The 14,626-nt window shown below is 42.6% G+C and overlaps 2 protein-coding genes across 4 annotated transcripts; one reads left to right on the forward strand and one right to left on the reverse strand.

Annotated features, from left to right (window-relative positions):
* Nucleotides 1–140: 140 nt before the first annotated feature.
* Nucleotides 141–2,120, forward strand: MRPS18C (mitochondrial ribosomal protein S18C). 2 transcript variants are annotated; one of them, XM_065736091.1, is made up of 6 exons: nucleotides 141–199; nucleotides 292–353; nucleotides 1,059–1,142; nucleotides 1,483–1,540; nucleotides 1,854–1,913; nucleotides 1,997–2,120. In XM_065736091.1, exons 1-6 carry the CDS (start codon nucleotides 148–150, stop codon nucleotides 2,065–2,067), a joined length of 387 nt encoding a protein of 128 aa, XP_065592163.1. In that variant the 5' UTR covers nucleotides 141–147; the 3' UTR covers nucleotides 2,068–2,120. The 2 variants fall into 2 exon arrangements, with proteins under 2 accessions (XP_065592163.1, XP_065592164.1); XM_065736092.1 differs by lacking the exon at nucleotides 1,854–1,913.
* A 324-nt stretch (nucleotides 2,121–2,444) lies between these two features.
* On the reverse strand, nucleotides 2,445–9,234 carry ABRAXAS1 (abraxas 1, BRCA1 A complex subunit). Of its 2 annotated transcripts, none has more exons than XM_065736643.1 (9): nucleotides 9,118–9,234; nucleotides 8,480–8,570; nucleotides 7,264–7,300; nucleotides 6,517–6,583; nucleotides 5,716–5,909; nucleotides 5,197–5,316; nucleotides 4,513–4,597; nucleotides 3,959–4,070; nucleotides 2,445–3,823 (listed from the first exon to the last, which is right to left on the reverse strand). In XM_065736643.1, exons 1-9 carry the CDS (start codon nucleotides 9,202–9,204, stop codon nucleotides 3,399–3,401), a joined length of 1,218 nt encoding a protein of 405 aa, XP_065592715.1. In that variant the 5' UTR covers nucleotides 9,205–9,234; the 3' UTR covers nucleotides 2,445–3,398. The 2 variants fall into 2 exon arrangements, with proteins under 2 accessions (XP_065592715.1, XP_065592716.1); XM_065736644.1 differs by having other exon boundaries at nucleotides 8,480–8,566; nucleotides 9,118–9,197.
* Nucleotides 9,235–14,626: the final 5,392 nt, after the last annotated feature.

A 14,626-nucleotide genomic window follows, 5' to 3' on the forward strand; every position in this document is an offset into this window, starting at 1 on the left:
GCTTCCGGTGCCGCTGTCAGACCAAGTCCGCCACGTGACAGCCGCGCAGCCGATCGCCCGCCTCCGCTCGGGCAGGCCGCGGCCCCATTGGCCAGCGCCTCGAACTTCGGCTTGGCTGGAGGCGCGGGGGGCCTTGGGAAGGCCAAGATGGCGGCGCTGGCTGCGGTGGGCGGCAGGCTGTGCTGCAGAGCGGTGCCGGGTGAGCGGGGCGTGCTTTGCTCTGTGTGTCTGTGGTGGCTTTAGGTTGTTCTAGCGAGTTGTTTCCAACGGTGTTGTCTCCTTTCTATGCAGCCTTGATGTGGGAGGGGTCTTGTCGTCTTCAGCACCAGCAAGCAGTGGCCCAGTCTGATTTGGTAAGGATTCCTTATTCCGTTTAGAGGTGTGCCATGCCTGCTTCCTGGTAACTGTGTATATCCGGAGCCGTGCTGGTCAAGCAACAAAACGTGAAAATAACATCTTGTGTCATGCTTGCTGCTGGCATGATTCGAAGTTATGTTGCTGTACAGACAGGTTGCTCTATTCATCAGTGTGTTTTGCCGTTTCTGCAATCAACTACTAAGTGCCCATAGTATAGTCTGCTACTATAACCTTTTAATAGCTCACTTTAAAGTAAATGTTTTTCTTCTGAACCACAGAGTAGTTTGGGTTGGAAGGGACCTTCCAGCCTTCCTGGCCTGAACCCCTTGCCATGGGCAGGGTTACTTCCCCAGCACATCAGGCTGCCTGTGATCCCATCTAATCTGGTCCCTAATACTTCCAGAGCTGAGGCATCCACAGCCTCTCTGGGCAGCCTGTGCCATGGCCTTCAGTAGAGCTTCTGTGTTGCATCTAATCAAAATCTTTCTTACTTCAGTTTTAAGTCTCTTTGCTTACCCTGCTTTCACTGAATCATATAGAAAGTCAGTCCCTTTCTTGCTTTTATGCGCCTTTCAAGTGCTGTAGGAGAAGGGCTCCTTTTGGTTTGAAGGCATATTTTTTTTTCTGAGGATCTGTGTGAAACCAAGTGTGAGCTTTTTTTCTTGCAAATTTAAAACATTCCAACTGTTGTCTAATTACAGCCTATAGAAATGGAGAATCCCTATAAAGAGCCTCCTAAAAAGTGTGTCTTATGTGGAATAAATGTGGACTACAAGAACGTGCAGGTGAGTGCCTTGAAAATGTATATTTATGTAAGGTGATTGGTCAACAGTGTTCAAGGGCTTGGGAGCAGAACTCTAATGCTAATACTGAATGCATAATAACATTATGTAGAGGATCTAAAAACTAAAATATTGTGTGCTGACTAATAGGTCTGGTAATATAGCTATTAACTTCAAATCTGTGGGCCTGTTATCAAATGAAATGCTCAATTCTGGTTCTACTTCAGTGTGACTTAAATGTTGGAGTGGAAGGTTCTGTAAGAAACAAATCCAAATACAAAAACTCTAAAGCTTCTTTTCAGTACAAAGCAACACTTATGCTGCTATCTTTCCTTTCTAATAGCTTCTGTCCCAGTTTGTTTCTCCATACACTGGTCGCATTTATGGCAGGCATATAACAGGTATGTGAAATACTGCTTACTGTTTAATGTAGATGTCTTGTAGAGCATAGTTCACTTATCCAGTATGTTTACAGGATTGGATACTGCTGGTTGTACACATCTTGAAATGTTCATAATTAGTAGCTTTCATCAAGGACAATGTCCCTTATGTAATGACTTTTTATCTTAACAGTTTATATGAGCATACATACCTTTTTGCAAGAAGGCTTTCACAAAACTAGAGGAATTTGTCAGTAATCAAGCTTCTTCCTTATTAAACTAATTAATGAATGATGGTTGAAACCAGTAGGCTAAAGACAGCTTATTTGTTTAGGCTTGTGTAATAAGAAGCAGAAAGAAATTTCCAAGGCCATAAAAAGAGCTCACATACTTGGTAAGTATTGTTATACTTCAGAGTATTTGGTAAGTCAAGCTTATCCTTTATTTAAAAAGATCCTCCATTCTATTTTCTTGCAGGATTTATGCCGGTTATGTTTAAGAATCCAGCATTTCTTACAGACCCCAAGATTTGTAATATTAAATATTGAGAGCAACGTATTGTAAAGAAACAGAAATAAAACTATGTCATGCTTAATAGTTCTCCACTGGTGTGAGAAACTGAAACAGTTTTGTCTCAAAGCTTGTTTAGTGGCACCTGAGATGTGATCTGCTCAGCAAGCTTTTGTGGTTACCATGATCACATGGGTAAGAGTGTGGGAGTGACTAGGGGAAACCTTTCTCAGCTGTTGTTTTTCCTGGGTGTTCAAGCTGTCTTATGGGGATCCTCTCTGAGAGGACAATGTAGTCAATGTGCATACCTAGCAACCCATCGTATGACAGTTGTGATCAGCTGCTGATAACCCAATGGGAGGGGCCATGTACTGTTGTCAGGGGTACTTAAAGTTTTGTTCATCGGGGCAACTGTCTGGTTTATTAGAACTTCCTTTAGAAGTGACTCTGGCAACCAAACTTCCTCTATGAAGAGGATAAAATCCCAAAGAGTTCTGAGGTAGAATGGGTACCCTCTCTGCCAGATTGCAGCTGTGCAGGTCAATGAGATGTTGCTGACTGACTTGCTCCCTTCCTATGGACCATCAAGATGTGTTGTTTTCTGAGTTTGAGTGCACCCCTTGAGGCAGATCTTGAGTTGAGGGAATTTTTCTTCTAGACTGTGGGAGTGTCAAGAATGAATTGCTTTGATAATGTTTCTTCCCTGTGGAGGGATATTTACTGACTGGTATACTGCATTAATGACTGAAGGGTGGGTTCCAATTGCAATGTGGAATCTAAAGAATGTCTAAAGTTGTTTGGAAGAAGTGAGTCTTATAAGTAACAGCAGATATCCCTAGATGTATGGGCCACTAAACTTCTTCAGAGGTCTTGCTGAAGTTCAGTTTTGTTTCCTTCTGAAGTGAAAGGGGAGAATTAAGTACCAGATAGCTAAGTATAGGTAAAAGTACTAAAAACTTTGTTATGTATGAACAGCTATTTCTAGGATACATCTGATTTCATGTTCTGTACGTCACCTTATGCTGAGGAGAGGCTCATTGTTGGAGTGGTCCTGAAATCTTCAGCAGCAGCCTGAAGTTCTATCACTGAGGCATTAGGTGAGGTTATCTGAATGCTAACACAGTGCTAGCTTAGTCTTAGAACCCTGAGATAGAGAATACAGACTTAACTCTGCAAGGCAAAATCAAGGAATGTCATTTGGACTCTGCTTGACTTGGGCCAAACAGGATTTGTGCATTTTAAAAATAAGTCTTTGTACTTTAAAAAAATTCAGTGAGCTACTTCCATCCCTGCAGTACTGTAATTTATGTTACTTTAATATGCTGGCAGTAGCTTTTTGTACAAATACATCTGGGCAAATATTAAGAGATCAGAAAGTGGGAGAGTATGGATATTCATTCGCATCTTTGAGATTTTCCAATGCTTCCTCATCTGTTTCAGTGCTACTCAGTGCAAGCTTTGTTTCCTGGTTGCTGTCCTCTTCATCTTGATGTAGTTCTCGGTCACGTTGCAGTGATCTTAATTTCTTAAATGATTTTGGTCCTGTTGTGGTGACTTTGACTTTGCGCTTGTTTACTAGTTTTGTTTCAGCTTCAGTGAAGTCCCTTTCCTCTACCATGAGAGTCAGTTTGTCTGTGATATTAATATTATGGTCAATCTTACAACAGTTCTTAGAGATCCTTCCTTTGAAGGAAACGATACATGTCTGAAGTCCGGAGTCGGGAAAAAATGTTTTCAGTGCCTGACAAAGCAAAACGTTCTCCTTTGGTTCTTCTAGGTGATCTTTGTTCCCTCCTAAAAAACAAAGGTTACAGACCCTCCTGTACACTTCCATCAGTACTGCTCAGGTTTCTTCCAATTCACAAGTGTTCTTTCAAAAGTGAAATAAAACTGTGATCTTTCCAAATGCTAGCATTGGATTTAACTTACCTGAAGAGTTTTTACGTTGCTTTTTTCTATTGATTTCTTCTTTTAATTGGTTCACCTCTGTTAGGAGTTTTTCTACGCATCGTTCACTGACTTCTACATCAGAGCATATTTTCTGGAAAGAAAAATCTCAGTTGAGATCAGCTGCGTTAACAGAAGTAGAATTTAGTTTTAGCAAATTTTGTAAAGCAACCGAGTTTGATATTGGTACATGGCACTAAAAAGCTGAAGTAATGAGCTTGAGGGTGGTTTTGGAGATGAGAACTTTAGCCTTGTATTGTGTGAGGTGCAGTGCCTTTTACTTGTCCTCACCTGCCCAAAAGAGCCATAACAAACTAGAGAATTTCCAGAAATAGTCCCCTTTTAAGGAGTTTCTCAGCACACTTGGATTGATCTTCTCAGTTTACTGAAGTAGAACTTGTATTTGCACATGTTATGTAGAGCAAAGAACTTTCTGATCTTGTATTGTACCCCCAGCTTGGTGCAGGATACAGAACACTTAGCTTGACTCTTTAGTACTGCTGAAGGTATCTATGCTGTGGGTACACTTAACTGACCTTCAGCTCCTCCTGCAAGGTGGCATACATCTCCTTTATCTTGTGAACCTCTTGTAAGGATCCATCTTCATAAAAGAATTCTGGCCTGTATAAAAATTAAATTGTGTAGTTGAAAATTGATTCCAGTGGGTATCAATGCCCATTTGAAAGGAACTTCACTGAAGAAGGATTTTAGGTTTTGTTTTAGGATTAGCTATTCTTAAGTCAGATTTTCTAAAGCTTATTTTGTGTAACTTAAGAGTCCCATTAACTGAAGATTGTACTGACTACTGGCTGATGCATAAAATTGTAAGGGGGGGGGGGGGAAGACCTGGACCTTTAGTTTGAAGAAATCTAGTATGAGTTGCTCTTGTTAGACTAACAATCTGGACTGCTTTATTCTAGCAACAGTATTGCATTTCTGTTGTCACCAAGACTTAAATATTATTTCTAGTTGTGGTTACTTTACATAGACTGGCACAGTGCTAGGTGCTTATTTTGAGGCTGTTCTCACTGCCAATATGTAGATGAACTGATTTTTCTGAAGTCCCTTGTGAAGGCCAGGAAGTACAGGAGCAAGTCAATAAGTGAGCAGAGTATAGCCGTACCACTTTTTTTATTACTTAAAAATCTTCATTTAAAGAAAGCAGCTATAGCAACGTACTGGAAAGCCACAGATACCAGTAGGTAAGGTTTCTATTGTACCTGTGTTGTCTTACTGCTTTCACGAAGCCAGAAGATGCACAGGAACCAGACACTGTTCTGTAACCTTGCTGTTCTGCCATACCCAAGTTGGTAACAACTAGAGGAACTTTCTGAAAAAGACTTCAAGTGCATAAGTATGAGACAATACTGTATTAAAGTATAAGCATACCTCTTCAGTATTTGTGTCCCCTCCCACTGGGCATCACAACCAGAGATGCACAATATGATTCTTGCTGAATGTCCCATGTAGGTGATTAAGCCTAAACAAATCAATCTGCCAACGCAGGGACTTTGAGCAGTAATTCTGTAGAAAGCTTACACCGCTTTCAGATGCGTACTAACGCAGTATTTCCTTGCTAAATTTGGCCTTTTAACAGCTTAGTGGCCTGTCTCAATAGCTTCAAAAAGCTGTAACTAAAACTAGTCCTAGTAGTAACTCACATGCAACCATGAAAATAAAGAGTCAAGTCACAGATGTTATTTAACAGCTTTGTTAAAACTAGAGAACAAACTGATTACCCTTCTTGTGGCCGGTGTAAGGCATGTTCTAGCCTGTAAGTTGAACAGCTTTCTGTCATCACACTAGAAGTTAGCAGAAGGAATACAAGGCCTTGGTTTGATAGGTGTGACTGCAAATTCTTATGAAGAAGTCTTTCCCGGAATGTCATGGTCTGGTCTGTGTTGCGTCTGAATTTGTACCATCCTATTACACTCTGCAAAAAGAAAGATTATCAGTACTGCTCTTAGACTATAATGTCCATATGTTCCATCTTGATGCAAATTGGTAGGTTCAGTACAAAGGCATCAATCCGAATGGTTCTGTGTATGTATTAAAGCAGGTACTTAACTTTAAACTCCTGGACTGCCTAGGACTATTTCCCTTGTATGACAACATCTCTTCTTATAGAATCCACTGGAATAGTTTCTGTGGTTTTGCTCTTCCTGGAAGTCTGTGAAGGTGGTCTGGCTACTTAGCTTTTCAATATATACCTTCCCCTTGAGAAAGAAATGATCTTCTGCAGAGCAGGCTGTATGTGGTTTGCCTTCCCCTTAACCAAGGGAGTGAAATGAAAGTCTCAGTCTAGAGATCGGTATAATTGATTTTGGATTGAAACAGTTCACTTTGGAAAATAGTGAAGTTGTGCCAAACCTTAGTCAAAGATAACCTGAATTAGTAGTGTACTTTGGGGGGGGATGCAGCTGTCTTAACAAGCAGTACAATGGAGCACGTGGGTAGAGAAATTAATACAATCATACAGAACAACCCCTAAAAGTTGGGATAGTCCCTTGGTGTGTACGAGATTAATATATACTAAATACCTTCTTACGGCCTGATAGTATTTTCTTCAGGGCTGGTTCATTCAGTTCTCCTGCAGAATTATAAAAGCTAGAAGGAAATTATGACAATTAGGACTTGTATTGTAAAGTGCCTCTCTGGCAATGTTTGTACTTATTAATTTGCAGAAAAACTGCAGAGGGTCCATGTTATGATTTTCCTCTCATCAAGACGTAAATCTGCTCAGCTGAGTTCCATTGACAACAGAGCTTGAGACATTAGTGTACAAAATGACTCCTGTTGTACAACTATCTGGTGTTTCTTCTGCCCTGCTCAGGACCCTATGTTTCCATTTTCTGATATGGTGAGGGATCAGGATATGCTATTTTAGAAAAGCATTTTCTAAAATGTTTAAAACCCCAAAAAGTTTGGGTTTTTTTTAGGTTTTTTTTCGGCAGATTGACATCATTCTGTAAACCCCAAAAAGTTTGGGTTTTTTTTAGGTTTTTTTTCGGCAGATTGACATCATTCTGTAGTCTGTATAGTTCCCCAGCTCACTAGGATGTGGTATACCACATCTCTACATAAAGAGATACGAACAAAAACAAAGCACATAAAAATAATATAGGAATATAAAGGCTTTTAGCATTTGCAATTCTACAGAGCTGATGCTGCATCTGTTATGGCATCTTAGTGATTTTCTCAGATGTGTATTACAAGGTTAACATTTTATAGAGGTAAGGTTAGGAAAAGTAACTTTTTCTGCATCTTTTTACTTAAAATTTTCTCACCTGAATAGCTGGTAGCATGGAATATGCTTCTGTATATCTGAAATGAGAATGCAATATTACTTGATCTGTCAGCTCGAGATGTACACTTTTCTGTATGCTGTCATAAGAATTTTTATTAGGAATGAGGAAGAGAACTTTAATGTTACATCTTTGTATCAAACTATTATCTACTTAAAGGAAATTTTGGAGAAAGTCTAACCCAGTTTTTTTTCCAAGATTACTTCTGTAAGTTATATACCTTTGATATTTTTGTTTTGTCAAGTGGAAAATCAAATTTATCATTTATTTTTTTTCCCTCCCTTCTGCTGAGTACAGTAGAATACAATATAGAATCATAGAATGCTAACTTTGGTTATGTTGCAGCAAAGCACAGGTAGTGAGTGCTAGGTGGGGAAATAAGGCTGGAGAACAGGGTGCATGAGAAGAATGGGGTAACTTCCAGTGAAAGAGGATAAGGGATGGCATTCAGCATCCTTGTCTTTACCCATTGTCTCCACAACTTTCATTTTTGCAAGTTATCTAAAATCAAGCAAATAAAATCATCAAGTCAAAGCAACAACAACAACAAAAAACCCACAAAGTTTGGAGCAACTAATTGTGTGGAAGAATGTGTGGTGTGATCAGTGGCACCACAGTTTTCCCAGACTTTTGGTTCCACAGTGAGATTTGGTGGAGGAAAGGTAAGCCTTCCTTAATTCTGCTGTGGGGTAAAGCTGGAAAATGAGATGTGACTTCTGTGTTTTCAGTAAGGTTGGAAAGAAGGCGTGCATTACTTTCTGTATTGACTTTGTCCTGGAGGAACCAAGTTAAACTTGTGTATGCATATATTCTCCTTAACAGCTACTATAATATACACAGCTGGTCTCACTGCTGTGAAGATTTTATAAAAAGCACTCTTGACAGCTACAGAATGAAAGGCATAGTTTGCAGTGTTCACAGTTTCAAGTTCTGTATTAAGTATGAATACATTAAAGTTCACTTGACTGTAACAAGTTTCTGCCAGGCAGCTGCACTTCAAGTGAAGCAATAATGCTCAAGGAGCTAAGATCTTGCATTTATATTGTCATTTTAATCTGGAAAAAATACATTTTAGCTTTTCAACAATTAAATGTTGTAAAATAAGGTTTGTATGCCCACTTGGATGTGAACGGGCAGTTGCACACAGTCACAGCTGCCCTGGCAGCAAGTTGGCTATGAGAAACGTGGATGCACTGACCGATTGTATAAACCACTTCAACATCGTCCATCTGTGAGTCGGTAATGCTGTTCTTGGCCTCACCTTTCACATCTCCAAGGAGAAAGCCTTCCTTTTTGGGGAAAGAACAAAAGCTCGCGTTAACCGATACCTAACGGGTCCTAACAGTAAGTAAACACCACCTTTGGGGTAGGAAAGCGCATAAACCTTATCAACGGAGCAGGCTCTCGATCGTTGTTAAATTTATGCAAGCATTTAGAGCAGACAAACTGGGCTGTTGGCAGTGTTCGTGAGCGCGGCGCGGCGCGGTGCGAGCTGTCCGCGTGCTGCCTGCACAACTTTTATCAGCCCCTGGCAAAGCACTATGGCTGCCGCGGCACCGCGCCGCCTCTTGCCGCTTCCTCCTACTTTTTGTAAGAGAAAGAGCAACTTGCTGGCGGCGAAGGCAGCCGAACTAGCAGCGGGAACGCGGCCCTACGTAGGGGCACATGGCCGTCAGCGGGGCCTCCCCGCGGCCCGGCCCGCCGTCACGGCAGCGGCATCGCGGGCCCCGGGCGGGGGCAGCCGGCGGCTGCGGGCTGTGACATGGCGGCCGAGCGCTGCCCGCGCGCGTGCACGACGGCCGCCCCGCCCGCCCCCGTCCCGCCCGCGGCACGCACCGTGTCCGAGTCGGTGCTGAGGTGCTGGAAGGCGAGCGCGCCGAAGACGAAGCCCGAGAGCAGCGCTGACGTGCTCTCGCCCTCCATGCCCCCGACAATGGCGGGCCGCGCCGCGCCGGCGGGAGCCCCCAGCGGTCGCCGGAGGCAGGGCAGGGCTCGGCACGACCCGGCCCGGGCCGGGCCTGCGGTCGGGGCTCTGTCAGCGCGGGTCTCCCCGAGGTGGCCGTGTGGGCCTTGGCGCGTTTCTACTGTGATGAGTGGATGAAGGATGCAGGGGTGTTGCACTAGATGACCTTCAAGGGTCCCTTCCAGCTCTATCGATACCACAGTTCTGTGAAATCAAGTAATTCCCAGGCGCCAATTCCTCCTTTAAAAGAAAAACAATACCGTTATTGAGAAACGCAGTTTCTCAGGTGGGTCCTGAGAGCAAAGTGCAGAGTCCTGGCTAGGACATTAAGTTACAGCGTCAAAACAGCAGCAGAACTGAACTGCTTGGGTCGTCCTGAATATGAAAGTGTGGGTGGAGCGGACTGTATTTCTGGCTTCAGAGTGGAAACCTTGTGTCATTCCACCTCAAAATAGGTAATGGCATGGAGTTGGCAGAGCTAGCATCTGCAGAAGGAAGGCCACCTGCCTTTTGAAACAGGGTTTCCAGCTGTGAATGTGTCTGGAGGTGTGCTTCTGTGGGTGGTAGTGGGAATCTTCTGAGCTAGTAACCTCAGAAATTCTAGTATGGAGACAGTGAATAACATAAAGCAACAACCTGACTAAAGCACGTTGCACCAGTCCTCACAGCACGAGCTGAGTTTGGGCAGTTCCTGTTTGGATTTGTTTTAACATTCATATTCTCTTTAATATTTGCAGTAACGCTACTTTTCCCCCCACGTTTTTTAGCAGGTGTTCCTGATCAGAATGCAGCTCTAAAAACCACCTGAGGAAGGGAAAGGGGAAAGTTACAGTGTTCTTAGAAGTGGGACAGAGGCTGTTGTAAAGGCTACTATGGCTTCTTTGCTTCAGGAAAGGCAGTGTTTGATTTTGTCTGTCACCAGGGCTACGTGTAAGCTTATTCTTTGCTTTCTATGTAAGTAAAAAATAATAATAAGACTGCACCTGCAGTCTTTCAAGGGGTATTTCCACCCATTTGGAGGTGTCACATGTATTTCCATGTATTTTTATCTTTCACCACGGATTACTTTTTCAGTGTACTTTCTTTCCCTTTGAACCTGTCAGCGAAACTGAAGAAGAATGGCTATTTCTGGCATACTTCAAATAAAACTATTTAACTGTATTTAAATGCGTGCAAATGGTACTAATACTGAGAAGAGTTGATGCACTTCTTATCTATTTTCACAGTGAAGAACTGGTCAATATATATATATATATATATATATTTCTCCCTCAACAAGCTTATAAATGATCAGGGGGATGAGAAATTCTTCAGACGATGCAAAATGATTGAGAAGATGAATGGGAAATAGCTCTCAGGCATTTCTTGCAACCTTGCAAGGCTGCAGTACATTAGATGAATGTGTAATAAATACTATGCAGCTGAAGTGATGTATTAGAGCAAGCAGTGGCATGGATTATGTTTAAGAGGCAGCAAGAGTATAAGGATGTGACCAGCTTACATAGCTGTTTGTGGAGAAAATGGTGAAAATGAATATGGATGTTGGCATCTTTCAGAAATTGCCCCAGAATTCCTTGTATTGTGACTGCAGCCACTTCTAAACAAGAGCAGTGAAGGCCCTTTGTGCATTTAATCAGTCTGAGAAATGTTGGGCATTGACCAATTATTCTTCTGTATTTATTGCACCCAAAGAAGGGCAGGGTTTGGAGTACAAGTCTTATGAGGAGTGGCTGAGGAAACTGGGTTTTTCAGTTTGGAGGAGAGGAGGCTCAGGGGTGACCATATTGCCCTCTGTGATTGCCTGAAAGACAGTTGTAACGAGGTGGGGGTCAGCCTCTTTTTCCAGGTAACAGTGATAGGATGAGAGATAATGGCTTTAAGATGCACCAGGGGGGTTCAGGTTGGATATTAGGGAACATCTTTTCTCAGAAATAACAGTGAAGCACTGGCACAGGCTGCCCAGGGAGGTGGAGGAGTCACTGTCCCGGGAGGTGTTCACTGACAGTGGAGGTTTGGCAGTGAGGGATGTGGTCAGTGGGCATGGTGGGGTGGTTGGGTGTGTGTTTGGACTAGATGACCCGAGAGGTCTTTTCCAGCCGTAATGATTCCATAACTCTTAGATTAATGATATGCAAACCATATACAAGATGTGTGCCGAAAGCCATGCAACACCTAATTGATTGACGGGTATCTGTACACTGCTGTGTTAAACAAATGTGGGCAGAACTTACAGTGGACTCCCAGATTGTGTGATATAAAGACCTAACCTGATATGATGATTAAGGTTTTGTAATGACTGAATTTATCTTCTGAGGAAACCATAATGCCTGTGTGGTCAGAGCTAAACATTTTAACAATCATCCTAATGAGTAATACAATACTTATACTTCTTCAACGTCATAATTCAACTGTTGACATGCAGAGATTACCTATAAGTAGCACAACTCCTCTGTGGTCAGATGTAGGCACAGATCTATTTTCTGACACAGATTAGATCCATGCTGACCTAAAGAACAGCAGAGATAGGTCAGTTAGGATATGGATACAGAGGAGTGGATATTTGGGCTTCATTGCATGAGAACAGTGTGGTTTCCATGTATGAATATTCAGACTGAAATTGCTCACAGTAGAATGGGTGATCTTTAAAGTTATTGTGGTGACATGGAGGTGTCTCAGAAGTGAGTTACAAACCTCAGTATTTGCAGAAAGCAAACCAGAGCTACCAGACATGATCTCGCTCTTGTTTAGCAACCAGGTGAGGAGTCACAGTATGAGGTAGAAACATGAGCAAAGTTTAATCAAAAACCAAGAGGGCGTTTTTAATGTTGTTCAAACCAGTAGTAGTTGGTGCCATTTTTGCTTCTCCGTGTAATAAATGGATCATAGTTCCCTAAGACATTCAAAAAGCATTGCCTAACAGTGACAAATGAGTAGAATGACTTGAAGGATTGAGGGCCAGGAGTGGGTGGTTGACACTGTCATGGCAGAATGACCATTTCTCATTGAATACAAATGTCTCCTGACTTCCTTGGGCAGCCAAAAGTCATTTGTCTGGATTAAGAGCAGCTAAAGGGTTATGTCAGAGTAAGCTGATGCTAGCAAGAAGGTTCTGAAAAATTTTTCTGTCATAAGTAACCTCTCAGACTGTCAAGTCACTATGGAGGTATTTGTTCTATGGCCACAAAAAGGATTTGTTTGCCTGTGCAATTGGCCAAAAAGTTGCAATTTTCTGTTGCCGTATGGCAAATATGACATGCTGGATGAAAGGTGATTAACAGACTGTCAACACCCTCCACGCACAATTTATTTGTTTCTTCTCTTAACCCAGTGGTACTTCTTAGCAGGTATGACTTTGCTATGTGCTCTGCTTTTTTTGGGATATGCCTGTGGAAGCTGTCTTGGCAGCCCCGAGGGAGCCTCAAAGGTCTTGGGCTGAATGGTTTGCCAGGCATATCATGGCTGACAAAGGGCTGCAGCCCTGTCATTCAGCAGGGTGGAAGGGTGAGTCTGGAAGGGGTACAGGTGTTCTGTCTTTTTAGAAGGTGGAAGGGAAGAATTACAGTGTCTGTTCTGATTTAGGGGAATATGACTTGGTAAAGGTTAGAGAGGAAGTGTAGATGGTAAGTTCTTGCAGGATGGAAAATAGTTCTCCCTCACTCAGGAGAGGAAAATTCCACTTCCCCCGTGCAGGAGAGGGAAATCTATCTCTCTCCTTTTAAGAAAGGATCCCTCTTGCCTATGCCTAGGCTTACTGCCAATTAAGGCTGTTGCTACACCTCACTGTTGTGTCCTGATGGGCTATCGATATTTTATGTGGCCCACCTTCCCTGAGTGAAGTCAGGTCCCAGAAACTACCTCCACCCTCCCGCCCACAGGTTTTAGTACCCAGCTGGTGTGCATGCCAATCCCCTGTGCTGAACCTGGAGGCAGCTCTCAGATGCACTGCATTGTGCCTGAGGATCAACATCCCATCGTCCACAGCCCCCTGCCTTGTGCGACCACACGTTAGCAGGACAAGCTGCTATAGGAAGAGGCCAGACACGAGAATGTATGGGGTTCCTAAAGAGGAATGAACAAGCAGAGCTGTTTTTCTAACAAAGAAATATTGTTCCTAGAGAAGCCTAGAAGAACCTATAACTTTTGTTGAGATGGGCTGGGAACAGTGCATGGACAGGACTGGTTGTATGGCAGAGTCAGCGGCTTATTGTTGCTGCTGAGAGAAAGAGTGCTGGGAAAGCAGAAATCATTAAAGTGTAAACCAGCAATGTTTTCCAGAAGATGTAATGTGCTCAGAGAGAAATTATCAGGGGCACGTATATAATGAGGGGAAGAAGGCAAAAGTTAGCTTGTGGAAGAAGGTGTAGTGAAGTTATGAAGACCTGAAGGCTGGCATCCAGCAGCAAATCTGAGGACACAAAAGGTACTTGACTCATATGGCATGTGAAGCATGTGATCGTATCATGATTTGTAATGAGCCTGCTTGTTGGTGCCTGGGTATGTGGTATAAACTGGAGGACTTAGTGGTGTGCAGGGCGCTCTGATTCTTGTGTGTCTATTCATGACTGGAACATATTGGTCACATTTTCTAGAGCATGTCTGCTTTAGTTCCTGATCTAAATCCAGTGTGCATGCAGTGAGGCTGCTCCACCACACAAACCAGACAGTGGTTCCTGGGGATGGGAAAGTTTCACATGGACAGCCCGTGCTCTTAGACAAGCATGAGAATATGACCACCTGCAAAGGAATGATCTTTCACGGGCCCAAATATAACTGCTTTGGAAGTCATGCACAAGTGGTCATTCCACCAAAATTAAGTGATTTATTCTGTGGTAAGGTTTTAAGTGAGCAGCTGGTGGACTCCCTGTAGGATCTAGGGATACAGTTACTTCTGTTTTCTGATGCATGCATATAGAAGGACAGACTAGGGCTTGGAATTAGTGGGCATACTGGATCTTTCCTAAAAATACTATACTAAATTATTGCTGTTTCATAGGATAGAAGGGGAAATGTCCTTATCTTACGTGTTTAGATTGTGTGTTTGGATTCCTGCAAAGATATGTGACTTGTTTCCTCACCTCAGTGCATTTTGTAACCCTGTGATACAATTTGGCTAATTTCTTGTAGAACAAGAGGGAGCAGGTTTTATTCGCTTCTGATGTTGATTCCTGCCTATTGCAATTTGCATCTACATCTCAGAGGTATTAAAACAAACAAACAATAAGTAGCTGACTTAAACCTAAAGCTTCAGTTTGGTTCTTGTGGTGAAATACTGAAAGGAGGCAGTCATTCCACTGTGAAGTAGAAAGTCTGACCAAGGAAGAGACAAATTTGACCAGGCTCCATTTGGAGTTCTTTTTGTGCATTACATTTTTTTAGAAGAGA

This window comes from Cyrtonyx montezumae, unplaced genomic scaffold (genome assembly GCF_038088225.1).
Source record: "Cyrtonyx montezumae isolate F1298 unplaced genomic scaffold, pur_monq_1.0 scaffold_2, whole genome shotgun sequence".
Taxonomy (NCBI): domain Eukaryota; kingdom Metazoa; phylum Chordata; class Aves; order Galliformes; family Odontophoridae; genus Cyrtonyx; species Cyrtonyx montezumae.

Bases quoted from the DNA above. Each gene is read 5' to 3' on its own strand.
- MRPS18C (XM_065736091.1), top strand. From the start codon at position 148: ATGGCGGCGCTGGCTGCGGTGGGCGGCAGGCTGTGCTGCAGAGCGGTG. The intron at 354-1,058 runs GTAAGGATTCCT...GTCTAATTACAG, and splicing joins CAGTGGCCCAGTCTGATTTG to CCTATAGAAATGGAGAATCC. The intron at 1,541-1,853 runs GTATGTGAAATA...TTATTTGTTTAG, and splicing joins TTATGGCAGGCATATAACAG to GCTTGTGTAATAAGAAGCAG.
- ABRAXAS1 (XM_065736643.1), bottom strand. From the start codon at position 9,204: ATGGAGGGCGAGAGCACGTCAGCGCTGCTCTCGGGCTTCGTCTTCGGC. The intron at 5,317-5,715 runs GTAATCAGTTTG...ATGCACTTGAAG, and splicing joins TTACACCGGCCACAAGAAGG to TCTTTTTCAGAAAGTTCCTC. The intron at 4,598-5,196 runs GTACAATAGAAA...ATTTTTATACAG, and splicing joins AAAGCAGTAAGACAACACAG to GCCAGAATTCTTTTATGAAG.